The sequence below is a fragment of the Bufo gargarizans genome, chromosome 4 (genome assembly GCF_014858855.1).
Source record: "Bufo gargarizans isolate SCDJY-AF-19 chromosome 4, ASM1485885v1, whole genome shotgun sequence".
NCBI classification, from domain to species: Eukaryota; Metazoa; Chordata; class Amphibia; order Anura; family Bufonidae; genus Bufo; species Bufo gargarizans.
The window spans coordinates 495,367,487-495,387,644 of record NC_058083.1 but is presented as its reverse complement, the minus strand read 5'-3'; the positions used below and the strand labels follow the sequence as shown (position 1 = coordinate 495,387,644).

The following is a 20,158-nucleotide window of genomic DNA, read 5'->3' as shown; positions in this document are numbered from 1 at the left end:
GAGCTTTTATTTCCTAAAATGAAGTGAAAAGCATTTTTCATTTAGTGATGGTGGGATCTGACAAGGAATGAGATACATTAGGCAGCAAGAGAACTGTCAGGTCTTTGAAGAATATGTGTTGAAAGCAAGATAAAAGGGCAAACGTAAGGATCTGAGTGACTGATAAAGACCAAATTGTGATGGATGGACAACTGGGTCATAGCATCTCCAAATATAGCCAGTCTTGTGGGGTATTCCCAGTATCCAGTCCAAGCAAGGACTTTTGGTCCTTTTGGAGTCCTGGGTGCCAAACTATCACACAGGTTGTTGCAAGTGGAGAGAGGGACCATCAGGCAATGGAAGAAGGTGGCTTTATTTTACATCATGTGGATAGCTGGGTCATAGCATCTCCAAAATGGCCAGTCTTGTGGGCTATTCCCAGTATTCAAGCAAAGACAACTGATGAGTCATGGGTGTCAAACTATCATACAGGTAATTGCAAGTGGAGAGCAAAGGACCATTAGGCAATGGAAGAAGGTGGCTTGGTATCACTTTCTTTTACATCATGTTGATGGTTGTAATTTAACTGTGAACAGCACTACACAAAGAAAATAAGCTGGAGATATTGTGATGCCTTAGGAAATGTCCTGCTAGGAAACTTTGGGTCTTGGCATACACATTGACTTTACTTTTGACACATGTTGTAACATAGTACATAAGACCGAAAAAATACATTTGTCCACCCAGTTCGGCCTGTTATCCTGCAAGTTGATCCAGAGGAAGGCAAAAAAAAAAATCTTTGAGGTAGAAGCCAATTTTCCCCACTTTAGGGGAATAAAAAATTCCTTCCTGACTCCAATCAGGCAATCAGATAACTCCCTGGATCAATGACCTCTCTCTAGTAGCTATAGCCTGTAATATTATTACACTCCAGAAATACATCCAGGCCCCTCTTGAATTCCTTTATTGTACTCACCATCACCACCTCCTCAGGCAGAGAGTTCCATAGTCTCACTGCTCTTACCGTAAAGAATCCTCTTCTGTTTGTGTACAAACCTTCTTTCCTCCAGACACAGAGGATGTCCCCTCGTCACAGTCCTGGGGATAAATAGATGATGGGATAGATCTCTGTACTGACCCCTGATATATTTATACATAGCAATTAGATCTCCCCTCAGTCGTCTTTTTTCTAAAGTGAATAACCCTAATTTTAATAATCTTTTTAAGGGTACTGTAGTTGCCCCATTCCAGTTACTATAGTTGCCCTCCTCTGGACCCTCTCCAGCTCTGCTATGTCTGCCTTGTTCACAGGAGCCCAGAACTGTACACAGTACTCCATGTGTGGTCTGACTAGTGGTTTGTAAAGTGGTAGGACTATGTTCTTATCAAGGGCATTTATGCCCTTTTTGATGCAACCCATTATCTTATTGGCCTTGGCAGCAGCTGCCTGACACAGTTTTTTGCAGCTTAGTTTGCCGTTTATTAAAATTCCTAGATCCTTTTACATGTCAGTGTTACCAAGTGTTTTACCATTTAGTATGTACGGGTGACTTGCATTATTCCTTCTCATGTGCATAACTTTACATTTGTCAGTGTTAAACCTCATCTGCCACTTACAGATGTAACAGGGTTAGCACTCCAGCTCTTAACTCAAATTTTTTAACTCATTGCGTTATCTTGAGACAAAAGCCATTGAAAAGCAATTGAAGGTGTTTGCTTAGATTAGATAACACAACTCAGAAAACAGGTGTTAACTCTACACCATCAGTATCTGTCCAAGCCTCCAATCTATCCAGATCCCTCTGTAGTAGTATACTGTCCTCTTCAGTGTTAATTACTTTACACAGTTTAGTGTCATCTGCGAAAATTGATATTTTACTATGCAAGTCTTCTACAAGATCATTAATAAATATATTTAAGAGAATAGGGCCCAATACTGACCCCACTAGTGACAGTGACCCAATCTGAGTGTGTACCGTTAATAACCACCCTCTGTTTTCTATCATTGAGCCAGTTACTTACCCACATACAGACGTTTTCTCCCAGTCCGAGCATTCTCATTTTATATACTAACCTTTTATGTGGTACAGTGTCAAATGCTTTGGAGAAGTCCAGATACACGACATCCATTGATTCGCCGCTGTCAAGTCTAGAACTTACCTCCTAATATAAACTGATTAACTTAGTTTGGCATGACGATCCCTCATGAAGCCATGTTGATATGGCGTTATTTGCTTATTTCTGTTGAGATATTCTAAGATAACATCTCTTAGAAAACCTTCAAACAGTTTACCCACAACAGATGTTAAACTTACCGGCCTATAGTTTCCAGGCTCTGTTTTGGGACCCTTTTTTTAATATTGGCACCACATTTGCCATGCGCCAATCTTGTGGGACATTCCCTGTCAATATAGAGTCCGCAAATATCAGAAATAAAAGTCTGGCTATGGCATTACTTAATTCCCTTAGGATACGGGGGTGTATGCGATCCGGTCCTGGCGATTTGTCTATTTTAATCTTTTTAAGTCGCTGTTGTACTTCTTCCTGGGTCAGACAGGACACTTTTAATGGCAAATTTATTTTTACATTCAGCATGTCATCTGACAGTTTATTTTCCTCGGTGAATACATTGGAGAAAAAAATACCAGTTTGGCCGCTTTTATTAGTTTTTTACATGTTCTATTTTTTTCCTTATAGTTTTTCAGTGCTTCCGTGCTACCCTCCTGTTTTAGTGATTTATATGCTTTATTTTTGTCATTTATTGCTTTCTTTACAGTTCTATTTATCTACATTGGTTTCTTTTTGTTCCTTAACCTTTTATGCCCATACGGTATGTACCTCTCACAATGAGATTTTAGGATGCTTTTAAAGATATCCCATTTTGTGGCTGTATTTTTTAGGACTTTGTCCCAGTTAGTTCAGCCTATGGCCTCTCTTAGTTGGCTAAATTTAGCTTTTTTGAAGTTTGCTATTTTTGTTCCTCCCTGTAGAAACGCTCTTTTGAATGATAATTGGAAGGTTATTACTTTATGGTCACTATTTCCCAGGTGTCCCCCAACCTGCACGTCTGTTGTTCTGTCAGGCCTATTGGTTAATGCTAAGTCCAGTATGGCCGTCCCTCTAGTCGGGTCCTGAACTAGTTGGGAGAGATAATTGTCTTTGATTATTGCCAAGAACCTGTTTCCTTTATGAGATATACAAGTTTCAGTTTCCCAGTCTATATCTGGGTAGTTGAAGTCCACCTCATTATGATTTGCCGCCTTGTCTATCTCGTTTAGTAGTAGATTTTCTGTGGACTCTGGTATAATAGGTGGTTTATAGTAAACTCCTATTAGTAATTTATTATTGTTTTTAGCTCCATGTATCTCTACCCACAGTGACTCCACATGTTCATGTCCCTCACTTATATATTCCCGGAGTGTGGGCTTTAGACAGGACTTTACATAAAGGCATACACCCCCCCCCCCCTCCGGTTTTGGCGATCCTTTCGAAACAGTGAAAATATATAAGAGATATATAAGAGAATAGGGGGGCACACCTACATCTGGATTCACACAAAACACTAGCCAATATATTAAAAAGCATATTTAATATAATATATATATATATATTACATAGGTACCTAATCGATCACACTAAAAAATTACAAATGTTAAAATGATATCACATGAAAACACACTAAGGGTTAATTTGTAGTTAGATCGTAGACTGCAGTCTTGGATATACTGCCTAATTCAAAGTTTTTTAGTTTCGGCCAATAAGTTAGTGAATACAGTCTCTTTAATGGTCTGCGGTATGTCTGCGATTTGTTCGGTGTAATAAATTCCACTATAGGGGATTGCAGAACAAGTATAGTAGCCTCTTGATTTGCGGTATATAGTTTTTCACCGCTGTAACTTTAATTTCACAGATGCAGCCTTGCTGTTATACTGTAGTTAATTGTTACAAGTTACTCAATTTTAGCAGCGATGGGGTGTTCGTCTTGCTGTGCTTAGCGTGGCGTCCCACGTATTAGCAGCACATGCGGTCTTACCTCCAGTCGGCTTTATAGTGGGTTAGAAACAACTTTTGAACAAGGAAACAGTCCGCTTTGACGCCGGGGTCAATGAGTAGTTGGACCCGTAATAGAATCCGGCGTACCTTTGTGTCTTTTTATGCAAGACAAGGCTGGACTTTCGTTTCTTTGCTGGGAATATTCGGATATTTGTGAGAATCCCAAGACGGTGCGCAGAACGTATGCTGCGGTTTTCTTCTTGATTTAGAGACTTGTGTTCACCGCTGACTGTATTCACTAACTTATTGGCCGAAACTAAAAAACTTTGAATTAGGCAGTGCATCCAAGACTGCAGTCTACGATCTAACTACAAATTAACTCTTAGTGTGTTTTCATGTGATATCATTTTAACATTTGCAATTTTTTAGTGTGATTGATTAGGTACCTATGTGATATATATATTATATTAAATGTACTTTTTAATATATTGGCTAGTGTTTTGTGTGAATCCAGATGTAGGTGTACCCCCTATCCTCTTATATATTTTCACTGTTCTTAAAGGTTGGGGTTACCTTTTAGGGGGAGCACCCATTCCCTGCAATTGGAGGGTGAGCCATTCCAATACATCTAATCCCTTTCTAAACAGACTGTAACCCTGTACGTTAACCACCCAGTCATAGTTATCATCCAGCCATGTTTCCGTTATTCCCACTATGTCATAGTCCTCCTCATATTTCTATCTTCAATTATTGACTATCTATGTAAGTATGGTCATTATAGGTTGACTATAGCCATAGGTACGGGGACAGGGTATCTCTACCATCTGGGGATATCTCTGGGCTTAAGCCCTAGGTTATCAGGGACATCCAGGGAGAGTCACTCCCCTCCCTTTAAATACCCCCTATTACCTGTCTGCGGATATAAACATCTAATCACCTATATGACTATAGGTCTATTCCTATGAATTTTTTTTTATTATTATTTTTTGTGGTATCCTAATCACAGTAGGAGTTAAAAAAGACTTAACCAATCCTCTGTTAGGTCATGATCACCATATGAGCAGCTCTCTGCTCCATTTACCCAATAATTTACAATAAAGGTATTGTTTTTATGAGCACGCTATATTCTTCTTTATACGCTTATTCCCACTATGTCATAGTCCTCCTCACACATCACTAATTCCAGTTCCCCAGTTTTATTAGTCAGGCTTCTGGCATTAGTATACATACATTTGAGAAGTTTATGTATATTTTTTACCCTACACCTTTCCTTCTGAACTGTTCTAGTCCCTCCTTTTATTCCTCCCCCAGTCTCATTACCTTGCCCCCAGACTCTATCTGCACTATCTTCCCCTCCTATAATGTAATTTCCCTTCCCCCAGTCCCTAGTTTAAACACTTCTCCAACCTTCTAGCCATCTTTCTCCCCAGCACAGCTGCCCCTTCCCTATTGAGGTGCAGCCCGTCCCTACGATAGAGCCTGTAGCCGATAGAGAAGTCGGCCTTGTTCTCCAGGAACCCAAACCTCTCCTTCCTGCACCAGTTCTTGAGCCACTTGTTAATCTCCCGCTGTCTTTCTTGTGTGGCCCGTGGTACAGGCAGTATTTCGGAAAACACTACCTTTGAGGTCCTTGCCCTAAGCTTTTGACCTAAATCCCTGAAATCATTTTTAAGGACTCTCCACCTACCTCTAACTTTGTGCAGACCAAATTAAAAAAAATGAGAATTTCCTACGTGGAGAAATGCCCTTTTTGCCACGACTGAATCAATTGTTCCTTCTGTACCGATCTTTAGGCATAGCCGTCATGTAGTGTCAAAGTAATTAGTGTCATGCGACAAAGCCCAGCTCTGGTTGCCAAACAGGGGAAGCTCCAACCTTGTTAACCATCAATTAAATGGCTCAGAAGGCCTTGGTATGAGCAGAAAGCCACACACACACACACCAAGCTCATGTTCTAGCTTGTAACAGTAAAACACTCCATTACCCTTTATACTTTTTCTTTCTGGTTTTATTATCAGAGTATAAAATTCAACTGGCAAACGAATGTGGCAACAACAAGAGCAAAACTAATTACAAGCCACTTCCAATATTCTTTCCCTTTAATGTATTACCCTTTGAGAGGTTTAATTGGACTGCGGGGAGACGGGAGGTTACTGAAGTTGTAAATGTGCTCTATAAACACAAACAAGAAAAGACTAATATAGTAAGGGAATATGGGATTCATTTTGCAAATTGTCTGATTAGTGGATTGCTGCCCATCAATAATTACCTTAAGATTTTCCCAAGACCTTTCTTTATTGGAGTCTGGCAAGTATACCTCCCGAACGGCCCTGTCAATCAGCTGTTGCAGATGGGAGAGCCATTAGGGAGAGCACAATCGTAAACCTGCTGGGGAAGATGATTACACAAACCAATATATGCCAGAAACCCAAACCTGTAGGTTCGAATAACTAAGCATATAATTCACTTTCTTGTTAAATATTGGAATCGAGGTACTTAAAGGGGTTGTCTGGTGGGATAAAATGTTTTATATATTAAGTAGAATGGGTAAAAAAATAAAATAAAATTACTCACCCTGCTCCTTCCGTTCTAACACCATTTCTGGGTTTGACACACTGAAAACAGTAGGAGATACAGCTCAGCTAATCAGTGGCCAAAGGGGTGACCCTTCTCATTCATGGACTGGCCGAGCAGGCATCTCCAAGCATTTCCTACTTATCCAGCCAAAACCAGAAATTGGAGACTAGTATGGACTGTTCAGCATCAGAACAGCAGTGGTGGGGAATCATTGAGAGACTTAATAAACTTGCCCCATATACAGTAAAAAAAAGGGTTAGCACACCAGAAAATTCCTTCAAGAAGATCAAAGTCTTAATTTCTGATAGACGGATGGATCTAGATAGACTCAATAGAACAATAGACTCTCAAGATATTGTCACCTCTGGTGCACCAAATCCTGTTGCAGTGATTTAGCACATTAGGGTGAGGCATCTGGAGATAATAGTAGTAACACGCTAACTATTAGCAGGTTGAAAGAACTACCCCAAATCCTTAACTCATTAAAGGGGTCTCCAAGATTAGACAAACATGGCTGCTTTCTTCCAAAAACAGCACCTCGTCTGTCCAAGGGTTGTGCCTAGTATTAAAGCTCAGCTCCATTGGAGTCAATAGGACAGAGCAGCAATACTATGAACAGGGGAAATATTTTTTTGGGGGAAGAAAGCAGCCATGTTTTTCTTATCCTGGACAACCCCTTTAAAGTGTGCCACACTATGACACTGGTGATCCACCTAGGAAGTAGTCACTTGGTCACCTAGTTATGTGGGCATCAGCATTGTAATACACAGCCATTACCCTGGTCTGATGGCAGAAAAGAGAGAAACCTAAGATCCTTGCTATCGAGTACAGAAATAGGAAGAAACACCCTTGCAATTAATCTAATTTGCCATGGAACTACTTGTTTTTAGTATTTTCCCCCAAAATAAAAGTTGGAATAATAATTGAAATAATAAAATGGCACTAGTAGAAAGTCAAAAAGATTTCAAGTCTTTATGTTTACAATGCAAAACAAACGATTAGCCTGCCCTGTCCGTGTGAAGAGTGCTCTGAACACGCTTGAGAGCTTGAAGAGGAAACATGTAAAAGGAATCCGGCACTCCACGTAACATAGGACATGTTCTATCTGTTTGAAGAACAGACATATGGATGCGGAAAGCACATGGATAATCTGTGTGCTTTCCATATCCATATGTCCGTTCTGCAAAAGACAAAACATGTCCTATACTTGGCCACAAAATGCATCAATGGGTCCACAAAAAAAACTGATGCAACATGGATATCACACAGACTTCATCCATATTTTGCAGATTTCAAAATACACACACTGGTGGTAACAGGGTGCTCTCCCTTTCATCTTTTTAGCTGTAAATCTACCAGTTCCCGGGCCACTATTCTGATGGCCTCACCTCTTCTCGGACTACCTGATGCACACTGAGAATTTGGAATCCCAAGATACTTCCTGTTGCCCTCAGATTGCCCTTATGTGAGCAATGCTGACCAACCCATAGCAGGACTGGACAAGCAGAAAGGATCTTGGATCACCAAATGTGCATCAGGTAGTCTGAAAAGAAGTGCGGGTATAAATTTTGCTGTGGGGCCCAGTCATGTGTAGTTATGCCACTGAGTGAAGGTCATGTGCCATCTGTATGCACTAAATATGGCTCTTCATTCCTTGGTTACCTTGGATCTCTGTAACCTCTGAGGCCACACAACTGCTAGTATAGGTTACAAGAGTGAGGGTATGACTACGCGGCGTGGTCGTGTCATGCTTGCAACACGGCTCTAATTAAACTAATGTGACCACACTGTTCAGTTGGTCTGCTTGTTAATGGCCATGAGGTATTAGGGGTGCATTAATAATGCAGACCATAAACAGTATATATATTATCCACTTCTTGGTAGGGTTAATATTTTTCGGTGGGACAAGACAAACTTGCTCTTAAAATTTGGAATAATCCCTGCAAATTTGAGACTGTTGGCAACTATGCAAAATGGAGAGATTTATAAAAACTGTCTAAAAGAAAAATGTTCTTTGTTGCCTATAGTAGCCAGTCAGTTTTTCTTTTCTTTTAAGATGTCTCCCCCAAAGTCTCCAATTAAAACAGTCATACCAGAAGAAATCACTAAAAGACCCTTCAGTTCACATAAAAAATATGAAGATTTCAAATTTCTCTGCTGAGATATGATTGCTTGAAATTACAGGCTGAAATGCTGAGGCTGCACTACTGAGATTTTCTGGCAACCATACACCCCTGTCATGGAGAACTAATGTGTATTCAAATAAAATTAATTTCTGTATCCTACCTGGCATAAATAAAAGAAAATGGTAGAGACTTACGAAGCGCTAAAATGTAGGAATATGGTAATTTGGGGCAAAAACTGGCGCACATGCTTTGTGGGCAAGGTTGTGGCTTCACAATAAAGGGGCTTAAGCCAAACAACAAGTCTCATAAAGTTAGACAAAGGTGTCTAAAGATACACCAAATGGATCATCCAGCCTGAGCCACTGCCACAACTTTGGTGTATCTTTAGACTGCATGGTCTAGCTTTACGTTAACTATTGGGAATGTTCCCACTCCGCGTAAACACCGCCGACTTGCCATCGCAGATTTCCATGCAGCATATTAAATGCCTTGCACAGTACTGGCAAAGTGGATGAAATAAGTTGAATGACCCCAGCTCCCTGTCTCTGTGTTTCTGCTATATTCAGCGGAGTATAAAAAACGAGGAGAGGACGTTGCAGATGGTGAAGTGAGAGGAAATAACTTGGTGTTACAAAAATAACAAAGTATCCTGCCAGAGTTTATTCCTGACTGGCATTTCAGCTCCAAATCCTAAATCACAGTGGCACTTTACATGTCAGGAAGGCAGAATTTCTCCTAACAGAATCTCAGGGGATCGCATCGAAAAAAACAAAAAAAAAACAACAACTACAAAACCCGTAGAAGTTCCAGCGTGATCCTTGACTGTCTAATGTCAACATTTAGAACTTTAACTTCCACCCTCTCTCCGGGTCCTAGTCCAAGACTTCTCCTTCTCTTCTCCTTAGAAAGTCTGTCTTCTCTTAAATATCGCATTGGAATTAACCCGGCTTTGCCCACGCCGATGTCCACAAAAACACCAAACAGCGTGGCGTTTTCTACTTTCCCGGTTAGAATGGCCCCCACCTTCAGGTCTTCCAGGCAGACGATATTGGTCTTGAAATCGGTCTTATCAAATTCTGAAAAAGAGGAAACATTTCCACGTAAAATTATCTCAATGGCTTTAAAATCTTCATTATTAGTCAAGAAAAACGTTGTGTTTTCCATCAACATGAAAAAATTAAATCAACTGAATATGGTTTAAAATAACAAAAAAGGTGCATTTACTTTTTATCTCCTTGATGATTGCCAATATGCCTTTAACAGCAATGAAAATAGGACTTTCATGGGTGAAACAATTTTTGCCATTTCAAAAGAAACAAAGAAAAAGAATGCTTTTTGCAGGCGCTGCTTGCTAAAGAAAATTTCAACTGCGTAGTCGTGATATGGGTATTTGTATAGAATAGTAATGTGTGGCAGCCCCTTCCTCATCAGAAAATAAACATTATTGTGTGATGTCTGATCCAGCCCCAAAACACATTGCTATTCTACACAAATAGATATATCACGACTACGTAGTTGAAATTTTCTTTAGCAAGCAGCGCCAGTGAAAACTCTCATTTTTTCATCTTTTCTTTTGATACTCTTTAACAGGATTTTTGTCAGGTGAGACAGCGAGGCAGCAGCTTTAAGTTCCTGTCGGGTTGTTGTGCACCTAGCACAATGACCCAAGGTGAGTGGTTTTCATACCCTCCCCCTTCATCTTTAGGTTATCCTAGGTATTGCTCTATTCCCGCCAATTAACTTTTTGATTGCCATAGCCAGTAGTCTCCCCCCTTTGACTAAGGTCACCAAGTTTCACATTGACACAATCAGCAACTGGACAAATCCTATAAAGTCAGCCTTGGGGACCTAGGGCTTTCAGTATGCAAGGCCTGATAATACACAATGTATCATACAGAATTATATAATAATATATTTTAAGCTTATTAAAAATAATAATATGAATAACTATTAATGGGTTAAGTAAAAACATCATAAATAACATTTAAAAAGTCTGCAAATAAAAAAAATTATTGTATATAAAAACCATGGTTATGCTTACAACACATAAAAAACATACATCTATTACTGTAAGTATCCGCACAACTATAATAACCTTAAGTATGGCTTGAACAGTGAAATGACAACTTAATAATAAGGAAACAAAAAAGCGAGTTACGGAAATAAAGTAGCGCCGGATGCCCGGACGTTTCTGTAACTCTGGCCACCCCAGGCCAGCACTTATTGTGGGTAATTCCCATCTCAGCCATGAAAGGATGTAGCAGTAAGACAGCACTACTCACTGTTTATCCAGTAATTCCAATTTGTGGTGGTGCCTGCAGCGTTGGATCCCGGTCCTAAGGTTCCCGTAGTTGCCAGCAATAATTAGTAGAGCCACGGCACTCCAATGGATATTTTCCAATACCTTTATTACACCTAAATCAGCAGCGACGTTTCGACCTTACGGTCTTTATCAAGCCCACATTATGACAATGACACAGGGAACATTTAAATACCACCCAAAGGCCTCACATTGGTTACAGCTCGGCCCATCCCATTAACCCCCTAAGTACCTCCTAAATACCCCAATCCGTATTTTACATCCTCATTTAACCACCAATCATATCCGAACATTCAAACCTTTGCATACCATGCCCCCATGCTGTAGGAGCCTTCGCTGGACTTTCATCTCCAGAGTTTATCTGTAGTACATTCTCGTTAGTTCTTTGGCCACCGGCGTCCCTCTATTCAGTTTGTGAATGCGCCATGACATCACTTCCGCCCTTCGGCCGACGCTACTTCCGAGTACATGACTAAGTCTCCTGGTGACGTTACACGTCACATGTTATCACCTGACTTCCAGTTGCCAGGTTACATGACGCCGGATCGTGACAGAGGCTGGCGATCAGTTTTTCATTTAATTCCAGAGCGATCTCTTGATGGAGTGATGCGGACACCCCGGCACACCATCATGGGGACATGGTATGCAAAGGTTTGAATGTTCGGATATGATTGGTGGTTAAATGAGGATGTAAAATACGGATTGAGGTATTTAGGATGTACTTAGGGGGTTAATGGGATGGGCCGAGCTGTTCACTGTGTCATTGTCATAATGTGAGCTTGATAAAGACCGTAAGGTCGAAATGTCGCTGCTGATTTAGGTGTAATAAAGGTATTGGAAAATATCCATTGGAGTGCCGTGGCTCTACTATTTATTGCTAGCCATGAAAGGATGAGATGAGGCAACATCTTTAATATGTAAGTATCAGCAGGGAACAGACTGCCGGAGGTCTCTGGATCCGTCATTGCCGGACGCTGCCTGATGCCCGCCGGCCCCATTAACTAGTGTCTGGCAATGACGGATCCAGAGAGCTCCAGCCGTCTGTTCCCTACTGACACAACCTGTCGGATCTCTTTAGCATTAATGTGACATTAGACTAAGACCCCTACTTATCTAAAAACAGTGATAACTAAGACGCTCTAGTGGTGATGGAAGTGAAGACAGAGTGAACAGAGTGCAGTCTGTGAATAATCATTCGTCTGCTCCCGAATGGTCTTGGTCTAAGGCTCTGGATTCTGTGGACGTTTCTGTCATATTTCACTATAAGAACAGCGGGGAAGATCTGACCTGCACATTGCTGGAGCTTCTGCTTCCCTCTACCTTCCAAGAGCCATAACTTTTTAATTTTTCCATTGGCATACTCATATGAGGGTTAGTTTTTAGGTATGATTTTGCACTTTTAAATTGCTTTGTGTCACCATATTCTGACACCCATAACTTTTTTTTTATTTGGTCTCTGATGGAGGTTTGTGAAGGCTCTTTTCTGAGTAGTGAGTTGTAGTTTTTATTCATACCACTGCTGTGTATAGGCAACTTTTGATAATTTTTTATATATTTTTTGTTGTTGTTGTGGAGGTGTTAAAATAAATGGAAATTCTGGTGTTCATATTATTTTTTTTTCACAGCCTTAACTCAGACAAATAACATATTTTAATATTTTGGACACAGCAATCCAAATTATGTCTTTTATACGAAAAATGGGAAAAGGGGGTATCAAACTTAATATTTTTTTTTTTTTACGTAATTTAACTTATTTTTTTTTAGTTCCCTTAGGGCAGTGATAGGAAACTGCGGCTCTCCAGCTGTTGCAGAACTACAACTCCCAGCATGCAAAGACTGCCTACAGCTTTCAGCCTACAGCAGGGCATGGTGGGAGTTGTAGTTTGGCAACAGCTGGAGAGCCGCAGTTTGCCTATCACTGCCTTAGGGTATTGTGAATATCGATTTTGCCGGCATTCTTTTTCACCCTGTTAGAGACCGTATGAAATAGGATCGGAAACATGGCGGGCCTTGGGCCCTCAGAAGGTCCCTGGCTGCCAAAGCAACCAATAGGCACCACACAACTGTGGGAAAACACTGAAAGCCTTCTCTCTGTCTAACTCTTCAGACGTTGTGGTCGCTATTGATACCGCCGATCCTGGTGGATGTGGGCGACTGTCATACACTCCTGGAGCGTGAAGGGATTAATGTGGAAGTTTACACCGATTTGTGATCTTGTTTTTGTTGACGGTACTTATGTAGCAATGCCGACTTCAGAGAAGATCTGGACACCACCGGGGGACAAGCAGAAGCTTCTGTTAACAATTTTTTCACTAAATAACACATCAGGTTTTGAAAGAAATGGCACCAATTGAGGAGGATCGAGGGCAAATATAGAAAAATAAAAATCCTCTATGATAAGGATCCAAAAAGCAACGTTTTATTTCTTTAGTGACATGACAAGTTCTCTTTAACCTATCAGTATTTTTATTGAGTGTGAGCAGAATCAGATTAGCTGGAAGAATCCCACACAAGCAGCGTGCACGTCCATGTTGGATTTCACCAAGATAAAAGTGCTAACCTCTGAGCCCACATGCTGCCCCCTCCAATAAATACAATCTAAATACCGCAAATAATAAGATAATCATATTCTGCAAAGACACCAACTAAACTGTGAATTCGGCATTGCATAAAAGCATGTTATGATGTGTGGTTCACTGGAGACCAACCGAGAGCAGATACAGGGAGCTAACGTCTATATTCCCAGACTGAAGGTCATTCTTCTTAAGATTACATTCATAAGGAAACACATTAAAAGATGTCAAATTACAACAAATCATCTCTCTCCAGCCAAACAATTTCCCTTCAGTAGAAACTGAACATTAACGCCGGCAAAATAATCGTCATAAATTCTATAGACGTAAAAAAAAAAAATCATTTGAATCATCTAGGGAACATCTATAAAGAAAGGCAAATAATAAGTGAGTAAGAAGGAAAGCTCCGCTGTGAAACGACTCATTTTTGTGGTCAGGCGACCACATATTCAGGAAATGAATTCAAATCTGAAAATAAATTACACGCCATATAAATTGTGAATCAAGAAATGCGCACTTATTAAATAAAGCCACCGGAGACCCATGGAAGACTGTGGTTAGCTCATGACAGGGCCGGCTTCAAGGGCCAAATGTTATTTCTCGGGACGGTTGATGCTGGATCTGATAAATGGGTGATTTATGAGCTCGATCAACAAAGACAAATACAGTTTTCAGTGATCTCTTCAATCAAACTCTTTGTAGACAGGGAGATGGAGAGGATACAGTGTCCCGCGACCAACCTTAAAACGGGGAGTATTATTTCAGCGTAAAGCCATGTTCTGTTTGAAGAATCCTAAGAAAAATGACTGTACTTCTTAATACTTGTACTTAGTAGGCCTCTCTGTATATCCATAAGACAAACACCATATAGAGGATATTATCAAGTGTTCAAAATGCTACATAAATAGGCTTCTATCCATTGGAGGAAGGAAAAGGAATCCAGACCAAGGATAGACCAGGCCAGAAGCTTCAAATGCACTGAGCACACTGTTTGTTGATAGAGCTGCCACCGGTGGCCGCACAAAACACCTTGCCAGTCTGTGTGTATCATGGTAAGGTATGTATGCAACTTGTACTGTAAATCATATTCTGAGTCTTGAATACCTATGATGCGGGATCCATCGACTATGTAGTGTGTTTGGAGTCAGCCCAACTGCCCCTGGAGTTTGCTTAAAATCCAACGTGCCCAATCTTTTGCTGCCTTGAGAGATAAGCAGCACCATAGTTATCTGGCGGTTAAAGGGGTTGTCTCACTTCAACAAATGACATTTATCATGTAGAGAAAGTTAATACAAGGCACTTACTAATGTATTGTGATTGTCCATATTGCCTCCTTTGCTGGCGGGATTCATTTTTCCATCACATTATACACTGCTAATATCCAGGGGTTACGACCACCCTGCAATCCAGCAGCGGCGGTCGTCCTTGCACACTATAGGAAAAAATGGCAGCCTCTCGGTGGACGGGACCATGAGCAGAGGACGGCAGACTGCCCGAAACCCAAGGATTTGGCTGAAACATGATCGGGGGCAGATTGTGAAGAGTTTTTAGACAGAGTGTGTGAATGTGAGGAGTGATATACTGCAGTGATCGCATGTATAGGGGACCCAGCAAAGCAGGAATTGTCTCCTAGTTAGCGTTGCACTGTGATACTAACAGTGCAAATACATGTTGCAAATAAAAAAGCAACAAACTCACAGACACAGCTGATAATTTTAAACCATAGTAATAGGTAGAAACTTTTTATTAGAAGGAATAAATGTAACATTTTATATAAAATAATAAATAGCACATGCAACCATGAGACAACCATTGGTCATTGACCATTTGTAAATAATTGATATTGCGGAGTCTCAACATGTGTCAACGGGTCAGCCTTGATAATTAAAACATGAGCAAAGGACGGCATTTTTCCTATAGAGCGCAAGCGCGGCCACTGCTGCTGGATTGCAGGATGGTCATAACCCCTTCATGTGAGCAGTGAATAATGTGATAGAAAAATGAATCAAGCCAGCAAAGGAGGCAATATGGACAATCACAATACATTAGGAAGTGCCTTGTATTAACTTTGTCTACATGACAAATGCCATTGGCTGAAGTGAGACAGCCCCTTTAAGTGTCACTCCCTCCCAATAGCAGCATACATTGATTCTCCGTTAGACGGAGCATACCTGTTTATCTGGGAGCCATGGAATTTATCTGGCAAAAAGTGTCAGCCCGTCATTGTTAAAGGGGGTATCCAATTTCTAAAACTGAGTTATCCCACAACATAAAAAATATATATCTGTTGTAATGCACACCATTATTTTAAAAACCATATTTTTCGCTTTATAAGATGCACCTAGGTTTTAGAGGTGGAAAATAAGAGAAAAATATTTTTCATCAGACCTCAGACTAGAGCCCCATATCAGACCTCAGATTAGACCCCCATATTAGACCTCAGGTCAGACCCCCACATAAGACCTTCATATCACATCTTCAGATGAGACCCCCATATCAGACCTCCATGTTAGACACCCCATTGCAGGTTCGGCGGTCTCTCCTGCAATCGCGCTCTCTGGTCTTCCCCGAACCCTTGCTGCACTGTGACCTGACTGTGTACAGCATCAGGTCATAGTGCGCACACAACGTAGTCAGGACAGTGCAGCACGTCATCAGGGAGGAAGACCAGGAGTGGTGAGTACATCAAGCGCTAGCAGTGCTACACACCTCGCTCCCTCTGCACACTAGTGAGCGCTTCGATAATGAAAGTACTCACTAGTATTCACCTAATAAGACACACTGACACCCCCCTCTTTTAGAAGAAAAAGATTGCCTCTTATAAAGCAAAAAAAACTTTTATATCAATACAGAAAATTCTGCTCTCCAGTGTCATGTTCACCCTTTTTATCTTCTTTACTCACCCCTCTGCAGCTCTGGTGTATTCAGTTTTCGTAGGTGGGCTGCAGTTTGTTTACATGTGGCCATCAAGCAACATGCATCTCCCAGCAGTGCAGTGTTGTGAGCGCTTGTTAACACCTTCTCTGCATAAAAAGTAGCCCCTTGTACACAGCCCCAGCGATTCCACTAATAAGTAGTGCTATGGTATCAATGCCTTCCACTCAATTTCCTTCCTCACTATCTAGATTCTAGAAAGAGATATCACTAAATATTTCTAGAAGTGGGGGTGAGTGAATGAAAAGTGTTTGGGCCACTTTACATGCTTCACTATGAGAATACTATGTTGGCATTGAAAGGGGGAAGGGAAGCTGCCGAGTATGTCAGTCCACTGCTGAATCTCCAGGAGAAAGTGGACCAGAATTTCAGCCACAGAAGAAACACCAGGGGGTGCTATAAGAGAAGAAAATGTCCAGAGGGTGTTCTGGTCACATGAACACCCTCTGGAACAGTGACATTTCGTATTATCATCCTTGGTAAGTATATGAAACGTCACTGATCACTTGCCATTTTTCCCATTTAAAATGCCCCCTGGAGTAAACGCCACAGGTCATGTGATGCATCCTACACTACTGTCAACGCCCCCTGAACCTAACGTCACATCGGAAATGACCAGTAGTCTACAGGAGGAGGCCGGACGGCGCAGATGAACTGGACGAAAGAAGGCAGAAATTCAGAGATAAATGAACTAAAGAATCTTGAAAAATGTAGATTTTACCCTGAGAACAGCGCAGAAACACCAAGGGGGGCGAGAATTATAAATAAAAAAATTATAAAAATTGTGCCTAGTTTTGCCAACTGGAACAAGGAACAAAAAATCTAATAGGTGACTTCAGCCAGGTATTGGACCATCACATGGGTGAATGTGTCATCACGTAACAGGGCAGTCGTCTGTCCGCATCTAGAGGAAGCTGCTAACTAATGTATTCTGAATGGGCTGTAAGGGGATAGGACCATTAATGATTATTCATGAGGAGGATTGCAGTGAATGTGTAATGTACCACCATGACCTCTTTACCTGTACGCATGTCGTAACCCTCAGGCTGACAGAGACCGTCGATGATGAGCTGTAAGGTCAGCACTGTGGTTTTTACTTTTTCGGCCACTCTTTCAATTTCTTCTTGTTGGATGACTCCATTAATTTGCTTTTGTATTTTCTCCGTCCCTATATCATCGGTACTTCCACCCACAAGTACAAGAAATCTGTAATAGACATATAAAGAAGCGCAATGAATCATGTCATGCAGGAATGTACGCCGTATAACAGATAGAGAACAAGTGAAAGGTCTTTCCAGGGGAAAATATATTTTAAAAAGTTTCCGCAGGGTAAAAATAAATAAGAAAAAGATATACTCACCTCAACGATCCCCCGTTCTCTATTTCCTGCTGCAGTGATGACACTGTGACACAGGGATATGTGACTGCTGCAGCCAGTAAATGGCCAAAGTGGTGACCCACAACAGCAGACACATGGCTCGTGTGTCGGGACATTATCGCTGGAGTAGGGAATGGCGGGGGACGTGGCATTCTTGGATGAGGAATCATTGACTTGAATATACCTTTTGTTTATTTATTTTGCCGAGAAGTTTTTAATATATATTTTCCCTGGACAACCCCTTTAAGAATAATGGGGTGACAATAATCAAAACATTTTTATAGATTAATCTATAGAAAACATGCAGAAAAATGTAGCTGATTTACTACTGAAAATGCGACAAATAAAGGTGCACATGCTTTGCTCTGCATTAATCAAGAGGTTTAGACACTTTGTTGCCCTACTTACACCCACAAGGAGGCGTAGTTTAGTATAAAGGGGTGTGACTTCAAGGAAAATGGAATGTGATGTATGAGCCAAAATTAAGGTGGAGTAAACAGAGACTAGACAAGATAATATGTGCTCCAGATTTCGCATCCAGCATTAGCCATTGTGATAAATCTGGCGCAGTTTAAGACAGTACTAGTCAATCTGCCGTTTGACTCCAATCTAATTGGATACTTTACTGTAGAAATCACTACGTTCTACACACAGGGGTACAAAAAATATCCTGGGACGCAACAGTATCCAAAAAGGGAAAGAAGGGTGACAACAAATGAAAAGACAATCAGTAGTGATGCGTTTCGACTCATCGAGAGACCAATCAGAGACCAGTTCCCTTTTGCCAAATTTTATGGTGATCACATTTATGAATCCATTTTGGTACACAACATATTATTAAGACACTACCTATATCTGTAAGGCCCCATTCACAGTTGCATCTGGAATCCAATAGCCTGATCCGGATGAGGATCAGGCTACCAGAACTCACCGTATCCGGCATTGCCAGATATGACGCTGCACCGCGGGATCCCCATTGACTATAATAGGATCTGACCACTTTCCAGCATATATGCCGGGAATCAGCTGGCCAAAAAGCTTTGTTGTCAGGCCAAATTCTGGCATATTTGCCGGAAAGCGGACAGATTTTTGTCAGATTCCATCATAGTCAATTATAGCACCTAAACTTTCACCCCATCTCACACTTGATAACTATACCCATTTAAAGGCAGCTACACATGATGCAGGTTTATTCCCGTTACTGTGCAGTGTTATTTAGACCAAAGTCTGGCACTACCTTGTATGAATACTTGTATATTGTGTTATATGTGGAATTAAATGGTATATTGTAATGGACTTGGGAGAACTAGGGTTACTAGTAGAAGGCCCTTTACAGGTGGCTTGCTGTGTTGTATGTATTGCTTTTATATACAAGCTTTTTGGTACAAGTATTGTCAAGTACAACGACATTATTTAAGCACAACATTTCCACCTTCCAAAAAAATGGTGTGACAAGGGGACTCTGAGACCTTGGTCTGACCCTGAACATACCCAAAAGAGAGTAGGAAACTAAGCTACATAGTACATTCTATACATGACGAATTCTATAACATTATTATGTGCCCTTTAAATCAACGTCAAGCAAAAACATATGTGGACAAAAATGATTTCATGGCAAGTCATACTCTTTACAGCAAGTATTACGAAAGATGACTCTCCTGCCTGACCACAACTGAAGATGATGAAAAACGAGAAGCTAAATTTCTAAAATCATCTTTGAGTCACATACACGGGGAGATTTTAAGAACTGTAACCAAATTACCGGAAGACTGTTAATCCGGTCATCTCCAGGAAAACATGGATGAAACGTCCTTGTAGCAGCTTTACACATCAGGAGAAAGAAAACACTGGGTAAAACCTTTGAACACCCAATCTTACTTTTTACATGCCATACACAGCGATTACTTAAAGTGATTATCCACCTTCAAACAGGGTCATATTCTATACAGGGAAGAGCGGCGTAATACTGAGCTATCAATTGCAGAATGACTAGTGACAGAACTGACCCATTCATAACAGGATGTAAGGTCGCCAAAGCGTGCTTGTTTCTAGACTTTGAAGGACTTAATCTGGATGGATATTTAATATCCAGCTCCTGCTCAAACGCGGCTCGAGGATGCCCAGGATAAAGCTGAAGACAGGAGAACGATCAATACAAGATGCTATGCTTTAGTGATAATGCATTGTATTGATTGACTCTATTTTTAAAAGTCATTGCTAAGAAGAAAGTTAAGTGTTGACTTGAGAGCACTTCAAGGTGAGCAAGTTATGAAACAAG

General features: G+C 40.8%; 1 protein-coding gene across 2 annotated transcripts in view; it reads right to left on the bottom strand.

Annotated features, from left to right (window-relative positions):
* Positions 1–5,980: 5,980 nt before the first annotated feature.
* Positions 5,981–20,158, bottom strand: part of SRBD1 (S1 RNA binding domain 1) — a 204,828-nt gene continuing 190,650 nt past the window's right edge. For both annotated transcript variants that reach the window (XM_044289689.1, XM_044289690.1), the window contains exons 21-22: positions 17,524–17,708; positions 5,981–9,751 (exon numbers count right to left, since the gene is read on the bottom strand). In XM_044289689.1, the coding sequence (XP_044145624.1) occupies positions 9,462–9,751; positions 17,524–17,708 (475 nt within the window). In that variant the 3' untranslated portion in view covers positions 5,981–9,461. The remainder of the gene's footprint in view (positions 9,752–17,523; positions 17,709–20,158) is intronic.